This window comes from Hyaena hyaena, unplaced genomic scaffold, assembly GCF_003009895.1.
Source record: "Hyaena hyaena isolate Hyena2069 unplaced genomic scaffold, ASM300989v1 scaffold_44, whole genome shotgun sequence".
Classification (NCBI taxonomy): Eukaryota; Metazoa; Chordata; class Mammalia; order Carnivora; family Hyaenidae; genus Hyaena; species Hyaena hyaena.
The window spans coordinates 1,793,243-1,809,387 of record NW_024080676.1 but is presented as its reverse complement, the minus strand read 5'-3'; the positions used below and the strand labels follow the sequence as shown (position 1 = coordinate 1,809,387).

The window sequence follows — 16,145 nt, the reverse complement described above, 5'->3', positions numbered from 1 at the left end:
TTAGACCCAGGAAAGATCAGCAAGGGAGATCTTTAATTGTGCAGCTTTCCATCACCTATTCCCAGAGAGTGTGATTTAGCTGGTCTGAAGGGGACCCCCTGCAATCTGTATGGTTAATAGGAACTTCCAGAAGATCCTGATGAGAGCAGAATTGGAAGATCATGTTAAGAAATCCCAGAGTTGAATGTTTTACCTGGTAAGACTCAGCCAGAGCTCTTGGGGCAATGTTTCCTAGATTGTATCACAGCTCAGTTGATCCAAGGCAGATGCTGCCAAGATTTCCCTGCAAGCTTCTTTGTGCATTACTGTATGATTAGAGGTTCTTCCATGACACCTGTGCTCTGATCCATGTATTAGAACCATTCCAGAAAATTCTTAGTGCCATATAGTGCTATTTACCCAAGAATTGGGGTGGAGGGGTGAATTGCTTATGGTTGAGTGCAGATATGTATTTATGTAACTTCTCTCATATTAGAAACCCAGAAAAGTTATTATTCAACATCATCGCTAAATCAGCATGTTATCTTCAAAATGTTTTCATGTTTAAAGATGTCCTCTCTCTCATTCTGCTTTGTACTTTTTAACTTACACTGATGATAGTATACCAGCCCTTTTTTCTGATTAGCAATGACCTTTGACCCAAGGTAATTAAATTCTGCCTTAACCACTTAACAAAATTTATTCATTAGAAGCAAAATTAATATCATAGGCAGAGATTGGCATATTAGGACTCTAGAGAAACAGAGTTGCTGTGACCAAAAAAAAAAAAAGAAGCATAAAATATTCCAGAAAGAACTCTCCATCAAGGAATGGAAGAGGAAATTAGATGGAATGGTGGCCCAGTTAGAGTGTTAGGTGGAAAGATGAGAGACATGGAACAGCATTTGGAAGCTTGCTGGCTGGGGGAGGGGGGTCTGTATTTCAAGCTAGGAGAAAGACCAGTGGTGACTGGGCAAGTGTCTCTCTTCTTCAGCCATTCCTAGGAGTTGCCTTTATTGGGAAGCTCTGTCAGGATGAGAGTGGTGGCAGGGAGAGGCTGGCTTGCAGATACGGTGACATCTGAGAGACTGATAGATCATTCTCTTATGCTCAGAAGGGGGAAGTGCTAGAGTAGGGTAGCACAGGAGCCCGGCGGAGGAAGAGAAATTGATCCCTGCTGGGGAAGGGGACAGTTGGGCATGCCAGAGGCAAACTTGACTGTATCCTAAGGTTCCCTAGGGGCTGCCAATTCTTCAGCACTGGATGGACATATAATAGACACCATGTAGGGAAGTGTCACTATCACAAGTGATGACACACAGGGGCAGTTGGCAAAAATATTGCCACTGACCTTCCAGAAAGGGACCAACATTACATCTGAGGAATTATGAAGATGTGATTTGTTGAGTTGCTGGAGTTGCAACGGAGAGCCATTCCTACATGTTCATTGAAGTTCATTTATAACCAAGGGTATGTCACATAGAGGGTTCCTGACCCTCAGAAGGGACACAGGCCAGTGTTGGCTGCATTCAGAAGCTTGGTAGGATTTGACTGAGTGGCATGGTAATGGTTGGAGAGGCAGGATGGCATTCATATAAAGGAATTGTGAAGAGTTTGTCACCGCCAAAGTGACAGTTAAGGAAAGCAGAAAAATAGAGCAGTAACTATAGGGGGCGCTATGGAATTAAGGGAAGCTTTTTGGTGTCTGTTTTTATTGTGGGCAGTATTTCAGCACATTTATAATTTGATGGGAGTGAGTCAGCTGAGAGGGAGAAGACTGATGAGCACATACAGAGGCAGAAGTTGCAGAAGCAAAATCCTGGGTAGGATGAGTAAAAAAATGGGTAGGGAGAGGAGGGGAGAGCTGTGCACATGTGGAAAGATTGACCTCAGGTTGGGAGCACAGACAGTTCAGTGATTATAGCAGGAGGGGAGGCTGACAGCAGTTGTGGGTAGGAAGGTTGACTTGGCATGGGACGATGAGGATATTCTCTTCTGATTGCCTGTTTTCTCCATGAAATAAGCAAGGTCATGAGCTGGCAGTGAGAAGGATAGAGAGAGTGTTAGAAGATTTCAAGGTGCAAGATAGTTGGGAGTTCAGAAAGGTAAAGTGATTTGACATTTTTGGGTAACCAGCAGCTTCTCAGACCAGGGTCAAGGAAAACTTTGAATAAATGACCATGGAGTCCTGCGCATCCACTTTGGGTGTGTGATCATGACATTAAAGTGGCAGTAGTCTGGATGGTGAGTGTTCAGCCACATGCAGCTCCCTGGGTGAAGGCATGGAGCAAGGGGACATTGAATAAACCAGATGATCACAGTAAGTGAGAGAAGGGGTTGAGGGGCAGAGAGGAGAGATGGCAGTGTTAGACCACAGACTCCAGCTCAGATTAGGAGAAAAGGGTGTGAAAGCAGTTGGGGGATGGGAGGGGGTGAGGTAGATAGATTAGGGCTTCCCATATGGCTGCAGACTGTGGACTGGAGCAACAGATGGAACACACTGGAAAGATACAAAAGATGGCCTCTGGAGTGAGTTGAATAGTGTCCCCACCACCCAGTTCCTACACAGACCCTCAGAAGGTGACCTTATTTGGAAATGGGATCTTTGCAGGTGTAATTAGCTAAGATGAAACCGTGCCAGGATAGGGCGGGCCCTAAATCCAGTGATGGGTGTCCTTACAAAAAGAGATAATACACGGACACTCAGGGGAGAAAGCCATGTGATGACACAGGCAGAGGTTGGAAGGAATACAGCCACAATCCAAGGAATGCCAAAGATTGCCAGGAGCCACAGCTAATAAGAGGCAAGGAAGGATTTCCTCTAAAATTAATATCACAAAATGTCACAGGCAGAGAATGACATTCTAGGACTCTAGAAAAACTGGGTTACTAAGACACCTCCCCCCCCCCCACAAAAAAACCATAAAATATTCCGGAAAGGGCTCTTCATCAAGAAATCGAAGAGGATTAGATGGGATGGTGGCCCCGAGGGACCATGGTCCTGCCAACACTCTCCTTCTAGAGTCTGGAACTGTCAGAGAATACATTTCTGTTGTTTTCAGCCACTCAGTTTGTGGTTCTTTGTTACGACCGGCAAAAACAAGCAAGTAAATAGAACCAGCAACTTTCATTTGATCGATGGTTCCCAACTCAGTGTTGCCCTCTGTGGTCATGAAGGGTCATCCTTTGTGGGTCCACTTGGCTGTGCGTCAGATGCGTGCTTGGGCCTCAGTGACGGGGTGTGCCCACACAACCGCTCACATCTGATAACGAAATCGCTTGCACAGAAGGGTGTGCTCGGCAGGCCCCCCTCACTGTTTGTGGAACACTTAAGGTGGTATTGTTTAACCCCATGCAACTTCCTGCTACCTAAAGGGGTGATTTCCTGCTCCAATATCCTTTTGCTCTAGGCAGAGATGCTGGGGCTGTAGCCATGACTTTGGCGGGTTTCCTCTGATGCATCCCTCAGCCTAAAGTCTGAAGAGCAGAGGTATTTCCTAGAAGAAACTGGCTCTTCATTGCCTGCTGTCTTTCTAAAGCATCCATTAAGAGTTTAATGAGGACTTGTACAGAGTGCAGCACAGCAGAGGGGGTACAACTTACCCCTGCTTCTCCTGCTTGCCGCCATACATAACCACCAACCCCAAATGGAACAGTCCGCAGCAGGGAAGAAGGCTTGCTCAGGTCCAGGATGATGGAAGGGAGCTCGTCTTAGCTGTCAGAACATCCAGCCCACCACTGCCCAGTCCAGAACAGATTTGCAGCAGCGGGGCTTGACCTTCAGGGTTTCCCTGAGGCTAGAGCCAAGGTCGGAGGAGCGCCCTCTAGTGTTCAGGCACTCTTCCTTGAGAGCTGTGCTGCCACTTGGCCAAATTGCTCTGGAAAGCAGGGGCCTGTGTCCCCTCATTCATTCTGCATTCACCAAGCCCCTGGCTAGGACGATGTGTGGTGCTGTCCAGAGACGGGGTATCTCACCTGGGGCTCGAGGGAACGAGGAGCTCACCTGGTGAAGAATGGGAGGGACATTCTGAGACCCTGGCTCCCAGCGATGGGGGGCAGGCAAGCCTTGCTTCTGAAGCCTCTTCAAGGATGGGTAAGATGAGACCCAGGTTACCTTGCAGAGAGCAAAGGTAGCCCTTCCCTGCCTTTGGTCTCTCTTGGGTATCCTGGTGTCCTCCTGACAGAGGTGCTGAGGAAGCAGGTAGACAGCAGCTCCTTCACCCACAGCCTGATTTTAGACCCAGTCTTAAGCCATTGAGGTAGGGTGAGCACTGGTTCCTCATTTCAGCCCAGCTCCCAATGACCTAACAGCCCGCTCAGCTTAGTGGACTTTAGTTGTCTTGTCTGCACACTGTGGGGAGGGGCACGTCTGACCCTCTAAGCCTAATGCTCTGTGGGGCTGTAACCCCAAAGTGTAGATCCAGAGGGCGTCAGGGCACAGGAGCAGAGGGCTGAGGAACATTGGGGAAAATCACCCTTGGGGAGGAGGACATGGAAAGGGGCCCACACAGATCCTGGCAAGATTCAGTCAGAGTGCCAGGAAGAGAGCGACATGATTCAAAGAAGTATGTATGGGTGCCAGTGCCCAAGGCCATGTTAGGTGGAATGTGAGGACTCAGAAAAGGGCCCTGAGCTTCGTGAGAAGAAGTCATGGTTGACATTCACAGACAGAAAGTGGCTGGATAGGCTGAGTGTGAATGAGGGGTGGTGAGGAGGAGGGTTCACCCTGGGCTGTGCTCTGAAGCAGTACGCGGTGGGTGGGAGGCTTTTGCTTCTGTGTGGGTGCCCCTCTTCACTCTGAGCCTCCTTCCCCCATGCTGCCCACTGACTGATTCAGCCCTCATCCCATCTCATGACTGCTCTCTGGAAAGTGTTCTAGAGTTCTGTGCTCCTACCAAAACTGATTGATCAACTAAAGTTAAAAAAAAAAAAAAAAGATGAATTTATAGAGTGTTGGCTTTTTGCCGGGCACTATGTTGAAGATTTGCATATATGTTAATTTTATCTTTACAATAACTCTGTGGTAAATACTATTATTTCTTCTTCCTTACGAATGAGAAAACTGAAACAAATTACAAAACTTACTCAGACTCACACAGCTGAAAATTGGGATTTGAACTTAAGCTATATGACTCCAGAGCCCAAGTTTCAAGAACTATGCTACACAGCAATCTGAATGAACTAATTCATACTATGATGTGAATGACGAACAGATGTGTCCACATGGAAATTCAGTCTTTTGAATGATTTCACATTGTAGAGGAGGAGTTTCAAAATCCAAAGATAGGGAGTGCAAATGCTGGTATTTCTTGGGTCAAGTTAGTCTCCTAGGATCTCTTAAATTATACTGTGCAGGTTAGCAGGAGTTCATACTTTTAGTCTGTTAAGACAAGAAGAACTGAAATTTGTCAATGAGTTTAAAAGAGTCTGTGATTGGAGTGCTGAGGCACAGGGGCACATGTATCCCAATGTTCATAGCAGCACTCTCAACAATAGCCAAATCGTGGAAAGAGCCTAAGTGTCCATCAACGGACGAATGGATCAAGAAGATGTGGTATATTTATACAATAGAATACTACATGGCAATGAGAAAGAATGAAATCTGGCCATGTGTAGCAACATGGAAGGAACTTGAGGGCGTTATGCTGAGCGAAGTAAGTCAGGCAGAGAAGGACGGATATCATATGTTTGCACGTGTACGTGTATTAGGAGAAACTTAATGGAGGACCATGTGGGAGAAGAAGGGGGAAAATAGTGGGGGAGAGGGAGGGAGGCAAACCATGAGAGACTCTTGAATGCTGAGAACAAACTGAGCGCTGATGGGGGAGGAGGAGAGGGGAAGGGGGGTGATGAGCATGGAGGAGGGCACTTAGGATGAGCACTGGGTGTATATGGAAACCAACTTGACAATAAACTATTTAAAAATTTTTTAAAAGTCTGATTAAAAGAAAGGGGAGAAATAGTAGGCAGAAGTTAGTGGGTTTTTTCTTTTTGTTTGTTTGATTTTTTTAAGGAGAGAAAGGTCTGTGCCTACGCAAAGGCAGAGGGGAGGCCCCGTGGGGAAGGATCCTCTGGAGGTACTCAAGAGAGTGAGAGACACTTGGGGTGTTTCCAAGGAATCAGAAGGAAATACGCTCTTACTCTGTCAATTAGGAAGCAAGCCCCTCTTCTGCCCCATCCCACCCCTCTAGTATGAAGGGAAGTGCGGGGGATAATACGACAGATGTGTGTGGAAGTGACAGATGAGGTGGGCAAAGGGAGAGTATGAGACCACTTTGGTTGGCTTGGCAAGAAAACTGGAGATCTGTTTCTTACCTGTCATGAGGGTGGAGAGGGCATTTGGGAACCAGCAGGCTCAAGCTGAGACAGTACAGAAATTTCAGGAGTAAATCTCTAGAGAAAAGACCAGCACTGGAGACGGTGGAGTTGAAGTCTCCTGGGCGAAGTTCCAGTTTTCCCTTGCATTTTCTCACTTCTGTGTCCTAACCACAGAAAGGCCCCTTGACCTCAGGCTGCGTTCCCAGATCAGAACCAGGTGATTGCTGCCTGGGTCCAACTGGGACTTCCCCTCTCACTCTTCCCTTGGTCTCTGGTGTTCTCTTGGCAACTCTGAATACTGCCCGAATAAGCACCCTGATGCATCATGAACCCATTTTCCTAAGAAACTGTCTGAGTCACAGCACATCCCAAATAAGTGTCATGAAAGGAGCAGCTCCTTCACCTCCCGCCTCAGGAAACCTGAGCTCAGACATTTACAGGATGAGGGCCATCTCTGACGGGATTCCTTTTTGGTGTTTTAGGAGAAGAGGAGGAAGATGGGGGTGATGAAGACAGATTGGACAATACAGTCAGGACCCCTGGGCCCAAGGGGGCAGGTGGGCTGGTGTCAGAGGCTCAGCTTGCCCGGAGGCTCACGAAGGGAAAGAAGAGCCGGCGGATGCTGTCTAACAAGCCTCAGGACTTCCAGGTAGGAAGAGCCAGCACACCCCACATGTTTGTTTTACCACCATGGTGTCCGGCTTCTGGCAATCGCAGTGTTCCTGGGAAGGACCCATTGATGTAGGCAGCAGCTCAGCTAGCAAAAAGGGACTTCAGGGCACAAACCCAAGAAGAGCTGTCTGTCTCTGCATGCAGAGGCAGATGTGGTCAAGCCAGATGAGGCTTGTCAGAGAAAAAAAACACTATGCCCTTCCTTCCCTTCGGTGGTAGGAGAGAAGAGAATCACAGTGTTGTATCTTTGTAGCTCTGGGTACCTCCTCGGCAGACAGCTCTTGAGTGAGTTAGTACATCCCAGGCTCAGGCAGACCAGGGAGGAGGCTGGGGTCTGAGCAGCGGCCTCTCCCCTGCCCCGCCCTTTCCCGGGCTGGCTCTGGACTATTTCAGTCCCACTACTGCTCTCAGTTTCTGGAACCCGGTTCCACCTGGGGAATGAGCATGGGGGGCCACCCCAGTCCATGGACGTCTGCATTTTGCAAAGCTGCTGTGGCCTGGTTTCAGCGATCTTTACAGGCGGGCAAGCTGACTGGGAATCTGAGGATTCTCTGACACGACCCCAGGGAAGGATCAGTAACAACACCCCTTCTGTGCTTCCAGATCCGTGTCCGGGTGATTGAGGGCCGGCAGTTAAGTGGCAACAACATAAGGCCCGTGGTCAAAGTCCATGTCTGTGGTCAGACACACCGAACAAGAATCAAGAGAGGGAACAATCCATTTTTTGATGAGGTAATTGGGCATAATGCATGTTCCTGCTCCGTGAGTCTGTTCTACTCATATGTATCTTCCAGCATTCTCTCTCCTGTCCCATGTGGGAGGGAAACTCATGTACAAAGATCTGGTAAAGACAACGAAAATTTCGCATTAAACATTCTAAGGACCAGTGGGTCTTGAAACCTTATGTCCTGCTTCATCACTGGCTCTCATAGCTGCCGACGTCTTGCTGGCATTTTTACAACCACTTCCCGTGGTGCCTCTCCTGACTGATCCTTGTGCCCCTTAGGACAGAGCCCATGAAGTCACCTGTATCTGCCTTTGCTCTTTCCAACCAGCAGGGTGTGTCCGAGGGATGAGCCCACGTCAGAGTCGTTCCTGTGATTGCTTTATTACTTTTAAAAAAGCACGCCCAGTACATTTTCACAATTAAGACCAGTTGATGCTGGAGACCCAGAAAGAAAAAAATACCAAGTTTCAGTCACAGCTCTAAGGCCTTTTCACAGGGACAACAATGGCCGGCTTTTTAAAGATGTCAAAACCTACATGGCTAGAAAAATAATGTATGTTAAAGGAAAGCAGTTAGGAGCCAAAAGGGTTTTCTTGTCCCTCACACACTGAAAATAGAGTTCTTCTGTTGACCTTTTCTGGAACACTCCTCAAAAACACTGAATACCTTGATAGTCATCTCAGCACAAACTCCACCATCAGGGCTGTGAAGAGAAATGATAAGTTTGGGGAGTTTTCCAAGGCCAGCCTCGCTCTGAGGAGATTCATTTCTGAGATTCCTCAGGCGTGCGTCCCATGTCCTGTTCTGTGAGCCAGGCCTTTCCTTCCCCGTTCCCCGCAGCTTCCAGACCTAGCCCCAGCTCCAGCTCTCGTTCTTTTCCATACCCTGATGCGTAAAAGGATCCAGTTGCTTCTGGAGGCCCTACCTTCATTCACAGAAGACCTGTCTTCTCGCTTGTCACTTCTCCTCCTCAGATAAACTGTAGACACCAGCATGCAGCTGAGTAGTGTCAAAGCAGACATGACACATGGGTGTGCACTGAGCACTTTGGGAAAGGGGGCTTCGGGAAAGAGGTTCACTGTGAAAAAGACCTCACTGCAGAGAAGGCAGGCCCCGGAGTGACTGGACACCTAAGGAGTAATGCATTCGTCATGCAGGATAAATATTTACTCGGCTACATTCTGAGGAGCCCAGCAAGAATCTCATGAATTTTTTTTGAGATGAGATCTCTGGGCAAAAGGGAAAAGATCAAATACTTGAGGCTCCAAGCAGACCGATTCAGGAGTCAATAAAAGAATTTACTAAAAAATCCCTAGTTGACTTATATTGTCTTAACCAAGTGATTAAACTTGTATCCGTGATTATGGGACAAACTGACACGTGTCCTGATGTGATACAATGGAAGTATCAACATCACTTGTGTCATTTCATGTCACATGGCCCATTTGAATCTAACAGTGAGGAAATATTCACACAATTCCAGAGTGTGGGATATTTTACAAGACAACTGATCTTGATAGAAAAAATAAACCACAAAAATAGGCAGAAGTATAGTTCTATATAAAAAGAAACTAAAGAGACACAACAACTAAATGTAAGGTATAAACCTTGAGTGGATTCTAGATTTTTTTTAAAAAAAAAGGCTAAAAAAGAACTTTTTTTCAGGATAACTGTAGAAATTATAGAAATTCAGGACAATTGTAGGGAGTTCAACTCAACTTTCTAGGTCATGCAAACCCTATGCACCCATTTTACTGGGATTTTAACATGACATAACCTTAGAAGATCTTTATGTGAGCTAGTATGTTTCTGGCCCCAAAGGAACAATTCTGTTTGATCACATAAACACTATTGTTGTTATTTAACCCTTTTTCCTTTTCCAACATGCAAGGGTGAGTTTGCCAGGAAGCTCAAGAAGCCTAAGCTTCAGGGCCTTTCTGAAGGCCCTGCAATGTGTTCTCATGGTCACACCTACTTGGGGGCTATGTTTTATTATTTCTTAGGAGGGCCCCCAGATTATAGCATTAGATCACAATAAACCTGAGTCCACCCCTGGAAACCTTCAACATTTTTCTCTTCTGTTTTGACAGTTATTTTTCTACAATGTGCACATAACTCCCTCTGAACTGATGGATGAGATCATCAGCATCCGGGTAAGGGGGCTACGGAGTAGGAAGGTGGTGCTCCCTAACTGACACATAAAGTCAATATGTTGCTCATGGTTCTTCTTTCTTCCAGGTTTATAATTCCCATTCTCTGCGGGCAGATTGTCTGATGGGGGAATTTAAGGTGGGTGCCAACTATCTGTTTTGTTCAACCTAGATGGGCACTCTTATAGTGAGGCATCAGGTTCCTGGCTATGTTATCAGGCTGTAATGTGAGGGGTTCATGCCGTAGTCTTTGCTGAGGGCTGGAATGCCAGCAGGACACAGATGCCGCCGGGGCCATAAACCAGTTGAGTGTCCTCTGTCCTGGGTCTAGTCAACTTCCGAGTACAATGCTTATGGTGCCTTAATGCACATGCCTGGATGCTGCCACATCAGGGCCCTCCTGGCACTCCAGCTGTGGATGGAAGCCAGCGTGGTGCTGCAGAGGGAGGGTGCTTGGTGATGGCAAGAAACTCATCACCCAGCTCCACTTACTAGCCGCCCCAGAGCTCCATCTGCAAAGCCAATTGTTGTAAATCTGGAATATGAAAGGCAAACCAAACCAGGAAAGAGAATCAGGGATGCTTTTCCAAGTAACTCATCTTGGAGTTAAAGACAAACACTTGGTGGATGCTTCTCAGCAATTCTGTGTCAAATGGGCTTCCTCTCAAAGGAAGGAGCTACCAGTCAGTAGAGGTCCTAGAGAGTGATCTGGATCAGGCATGAATGCATTCTTACCTGTCTGCCACCAACTAGCCACATGCCAACTGATCCTTAGTTTCCTCTGTAAAATGGAGTCATTGTGATGACTCAGTGAGATAGAATATACAAAACATCTAGTACAGTGCTTGGCACATTGAAGTGCCCAATTGATGGTTATATTATTACTAGCATTAGCGTTAGCCAGAGGAGATGAGGAATACTGGATAGGAAATTGGGCCAGGTGACTTCTCATAGAGTAACCAAAGTGCAGGTGTGCCCAGGACTGAGGGATTTCACAGAATGTGAGACTTTCTATGCTTGGTGAAAAGTTCCAAGCAAACCAGGACACACTGGTTATCCTACTTCTATGGTGCCTTCCTGTAGCTAACTAAGACTAGTTAGTTCATTCATTCAGAATGATTGATTGAGGGTCAGGCAAGGCATTGGAGATACAGAGAGGGTTTGATGGAAATGTTGTTCTCAAAGAAATTGAAGTCTTGTCAGGAGTCTTATATTTAATATAAGAATGGGGCACCTAGGTGGCTTAGTCAGTCATCCAACTTCGGCTCAAGTCATGATCTCATGGTTTGTGAGTTGGAGCCCTGCATTGGCCTCTGTGCTGACAGCTCAGAGCCTGGAGCCTGATTCACATCCCGTGTCTTCCTCTCTCTCTATCTCCCCCTCCCCTGCTCACTCGCTCTCTCTGTCTCTCTAAAATAAAATAAAGATTAAAAAAATTGTAATATGATAATGCTAGTTTCTTTGAAGTGACTAAACTGATTTTAAAGTCTGTTTGAGCTATTTTAAATTATTTTTTCCCAGATTGATGTTGGATTCATTTATGATGAACCTGGTAAGTAATATTCTTTCTCACCATAAACTTGAAGATTCTGGGAATCAAGAAAATCTGAGGGATCAAAAAAGGAATAATAGGGGCGCCTGAGTGGCTTAGTCGGTTAAGTGTCCGACTTTTGCTTACGTCATGATCTCTCAGTTCATGGGTTTGAGCCCCGTGTCGGGTTCTGTGCTGACAGCCAGCTCAGAGCCTGGAGCCTATTTCAGAGTCTGTATCTCCCTCTCTCTCTGACCCTCCCCTGCTCATGCTGTTTGTCTCTCTCTCTCCTAGAAATAAATAAAAATATTAAAAAATGTTTAAGAAAAAAGGAATAACCAATTTTTCCCCCTTTGATTGAAGAGGGAGAAGTATACTTAGCAGGAATGAATAATAGCTTAAAATGAATGTCTTTTTTTAATCTAATGATATTATCCTAACATTCGCAAGTAGGTAATTTCTCTATTTAGTGACAGTATTTTGATCTTATCAAAATCAAATTATAAAAACAGTTAATAGAGCTTAGAGAGTCTTGTTTGAGTCACACCAGGGCAGGATCAGGGTTGACCAGGTTGGGGGCTGGTCAGTGCAAAGCAGAGGACATTAATATAGATGCTCAACTGGCAAATTTGGTGTCATTATGATATTTCAGAACAAACGATTGTTTATCTCATAGCAGATGAAATCACAGACCTGTCAGCTTATCTGTAGTGTGTCCCTGTCCTTTTAATCTTTCTTATTTTAGGTCATGCTATCATGAGAAAATGGCTTCTTCTCAATGACCCCGAAGATGCCAGCTCAGGAGCTAAAGGTTACATGAAAGTCAGCATGTTTATCCTGGGAACCGGAGACGAGCCTCCTGTGAGCCCTTACATTCTATACCTTTTACATGTTTTCACTAAAAAGGGGGGACCAAGAGTTAAGCAAGTGGGCGTCAGTAGTTGTGAAATGCAGTACAACTTCCAATCAATACCCCAACCTTCCAGTTCCTCTTATTTTTTGGAAGCTCTTCTTTTCTTCACAGTAGAAATATTATTCTAGCTCACTTGGACTCCTCCCTGGTGTCCAGGAGTAGGTTTTTCATTTAGTAAAGATATGTGTGTTTTTAAGAGTCCCTTGTATCATTTGACCTATAGAGTACGGCTCACTTGCAAAACCAGGCATTGCTACCTAAAGGGACAGTTGTCATTCTAGGAAACTGGACAGCAAACCAGAGGATAGCAAGTACCCAAGAGAAACTGGCAAAACTTCAGGAACTGTCTCTTTTTCTCCTATTTAGTGCTCATAAAATTACAAAAGGTCATGTTATTTTCTTGTGGAGTATTGATTGAAGAAACATATGAGCTTTGATTATGAAGACCAGTTTTGATGTGAATTGGTGGCTGAACTCTTAAGCCCGAAGCACAAGAATCCTACTGGAAACAGTTCCAATTGGTTTCATTTTATAGGCATTGATTTGGCTCCTTCCAAGTGGTGCTTTTCTATGGGTATCATTTGTAATCATGTTCCCCCAATAGGCAGAGAAACGAGATCGTGATAACGACAGTGATGATGTGGAGAGTAATTTGCTACTCCCTGCTGGCATCGCCCTCCGGTGGGTGACCTTCTTGCTGAAAATCTACCGAGCAGAGGACATCCCCCAGAGTATGTATGGATTCACCCCTTCCCCAGCATGGCCAGTTATCTGCACGATCACATGTGCAAATATCATGCTCTGAACAGTGATTGGTGCTACCCATCATAGGCTTTTCTTTGCGAAGGCCTTCATGGACTTCTTTCCATTCATTCTGACACCACTGAAAGCCCCCCGAGCAGGCTTATGGGGAAGCCAGTTGGTCACTGATCCTTGCTCCTTATTGAGTGTTTGGCCCATTCTGTTCCATCTCTTCCCTCTTGAGTGTTCTCCATCTTCTTGTTTTTCTAGAGGATACAAAAGAGTGGCCAGCAGTCAGCACTTCCAACTCCTTTCATCACAGGGGAAAATATGAAATTTTTGAAACAAATATTTTGTTATTGGATTATTAAAAATAGCTGAGCAAAAACATGGTTAAGTGCCAATAACTAGAAATCTGGCAATATTGCGTTATGAGGTGTGTATAACGAGATTGGATGCAATTAAGAGAATCACTTAAGTGATTTTACTCATAGAGACTAGTGCAGCCACTCCTCTGTCACTGTCAAGGACTGAGCAGCCTTCTGCATTGTCCAGCCTGTCTGCCTCCTGCTGGGCCCTGGGACATGGGATCCCTCTCCAAGTCCCCAGGAGATAGCACTCTGTGTACAGGCCATGGATCTCTTTAGGATTTGCTACTTTCCCTGGGAACCTGCCCCCTCTCTTTTTTAATGTCCTATAAGGATTCTTTCATCTCTCCTCAGAAATATCTTAAATGAAGTAAATAAATTAAACCTTACATTATACTGCTTACATGGAGCTATTTAATTGGTATCCATTCACTTCTAAGTTTGTTAAAACAGATATGCTGTTTATAGCTGCTTAAATGTGTTATTTATGATAACGGTATTTGTGATTATGCCAACGTTCCTTGGATTTCTCTGAAAAAGTCAGACTATGCTTATTTTGACCTAAAACACATTTCCAAGTTGAAACCAGGCTGAGTTTTTGAATTGCCTCTGACCCTATGTGGACAGACTGTCTTTATTCTACTTTTTTTCCTCAATGGAGGCTGATTTTCAACATAATAACTTGTTGGTTTATTTTTCAAGGTGCTCTTGTCCTTTTTTTGAAGTTTGTAGGGAGAACACATTTTTTTTCCTCTTGGCTAAGACAAAGTTTCTGCAATACAGTGCTCCTACTGCCGGTCACTTTTGAGAACAATTCTTGTTGCAACTGTCTTCATATATAGGAAAACAGTTTTAGTTTTGCTGAGTGACTTGTATTCTTTTAAGAAAATCAAATTTAATTTCTGCTGTGTGACATGTTGCTTTCTAGTGGATGATGCCTTCTCACAGACGGTAAAGGAAATATTTGGAGGCAATGCAGATAAAAAAAACCTAGTGGATCCTTTTGTAGAAGTTTCCTTTGCTGGGAAAAAGGTTTGTATGTGATCTAAATGCAGACGCCTCTAGGAATAAATATTTAAACCACCGTGCTTTCCTTGGAGTGAATTCCTGTTTATTCTTTGTTAAAGTAGCCATCCCATGATGATCTGAGAAGTGTGCAGGAACACAGATTATCTTAGTGCCAGACTTCTCCACAGGTTTATTTTGGAGTGGAAAGTTTGCAGGACTCAAATTAGAAAACCCAGTCTTTTGAAAGAATAGAATGTGAAAGCTATCGCTGATTTGGATTACTTCTCAGGCCTAAGTATTGTCTTTGTCTAAGGCCAGCTCCCTTGCTGACAACAACCATCTTCAGTAAATGTTAAGGATAGCCCCCCAAAGCCCAGCTGGCTGCTCCCTGCATGCTTCTCACTCCCCAAGTGCCTGTGAGCCTCCGGTACTGGAGAGCAGGCAGGGGAGCCCCATCCCAGCCCCCTGGGAAGAGCCGTGAAACTTGGTAGAGGCACATACAGAACCACCACTTTCCCCTACAAAGATGGTCAAAGATGGGAGAGTGGGATTCTGTAGTAGAATAACAATGTATCATGGACGGTTGTAGGCACAAAGAACTAACGTCTTCTGTACAGTTGAACCATTTACTGACAAAAGCGAGATTTGGCCAAACACATACATATGCACCACGTGTTGCTTTCTAGGAGAAGTAGTGGAGGGGGGCAGGAGGCGGTGGAAAAGCCCTCTGTTCTGGAGCAAGATTTACATTCAAACTTGAACCCACTCCAGAGGCAATTAAGGCAAATTCCTTTAGCTCTTAGTCTTAATTTCCTGAGCTATAAATCAAGATGATAATAATCTCACAGGATTGTTCAAAGTGTTAATTAACTAGAGAAGTAATTATTGTGAGCCTACTAAATAAGAAAACTGTCCCATGTGTTGGGGATAGAGAATTCAGCTCTCATGGAACTTCCCTTGTAGCAAAAGGAACAGTAATAAATAAGCAAACAAGTATTTGAATCATTTCAGATAGTGCCATGTACTATGCAGAAAACAGAGCAGAGGACAAGAAGTGACTGGTGCCAGGCATTGATGGGGGAGGGGTGTTTCACTAATCCAATGTTGGAAATCTGGCGATTGAAAACTAACTTTTAGTGGATAGAAGAAGCAAAGATTAATATTAAACTGATGTTACATTTTACATAATAGTTAGAAGAGAAGTAAACTTTAACCAGGCTACTAAGTATGGAACTGGCTAAGTAAACTGCTAGAGTCATAATCTAGTATACATACATTGTGAACTTAACAGAAATTAGAATCTTGGAATACCTACTGTTTTGTTTTGACAATTTTACAGGTTTGCACAAATATAATTGAGAAAAATGCAAACCCTGAATGGAATCAAGTCGTTAATCTTCAGATCAAGGTTTGATGTTTTTTTTTCTTTCAGAAAAAGTAAGACTACTTACTTTAATAGTTACTGAATAAGCTGAGAAACAACTATTTTGTTCTATTTCTTTTTAACAGTTTCCTTCGATGTGTGAAAAAATAAAGCTAACAGTCTATGACTGGTGAGTAAAAAACAAATTTGTGTCTAATTCAGAATTAAACAATCAAACACTTGGATATTGCAGAACATTAATCAAGATGGTCTAACTCTTACTTTTCAGTCTGTTTCTTTTTCTTCCAGAGGGAGGTGATAAAGTGCTCCTGAGATTAAGTGTTTTCTTTGAAAAAAAAAAAAATTAATAATGGT

The 16,145-nt window shown here is 44.6% G+C and overlaps 1 protein-coding gene across 3 annotated transcripts in view; it reads left to right on the top strand.

The window, feature by feature from the left end:
• The window catches only part of MYOF (myoferlin), a 156,252-nt gene that overhangs the window by 52,349 nt on the left and 87,758 nt on the right, over positions 1-16,145 (top strand). For all 3 annotated transcript variants that reach the window (XR_005528089.1, XM_039230277.1, XM_039230276.1), the window contains exons 6-15: positions 6,780-6,946; positions 7,573-7,701; positions 9,787-9,849; positions 9,935-9,985; positions 11,368-11,398; positions 12,123-12,238; positions 12,895-13,021; positions 14,328-14,431; positions 15,747-15,815; positions 15,917-15,960. Coding sequence is in view for 2 of the 3 variants with exons in the window: in XM_039230277.1 (XP_039086208.1) it covers positions 6,780-6,946; positions 7,573-7,701; positions 9,787-9,849; positions 9,935-9,985; positions 11,368-11,398; positions 12,123-12,238; positions 12,895-13,021; positions 14,328-14,431; positions 15,747-15,815; positions 15,917-15,960 (901 nt within the window). In the remaining variant the exon portion in view is untranslated. The remainder of the gene's footprint in view (positions 1-6,779; positions 6,947-7,572; positions 7,702-9,786; positions 9,850-9,934; positions 9,986-11,367; positions 11,399-12,122; positions 12,239-12,894; positions 13,022-14,327; positions 14,432-15,746; positions 15,816-15,916; positions 15,961-16,145) is intronic.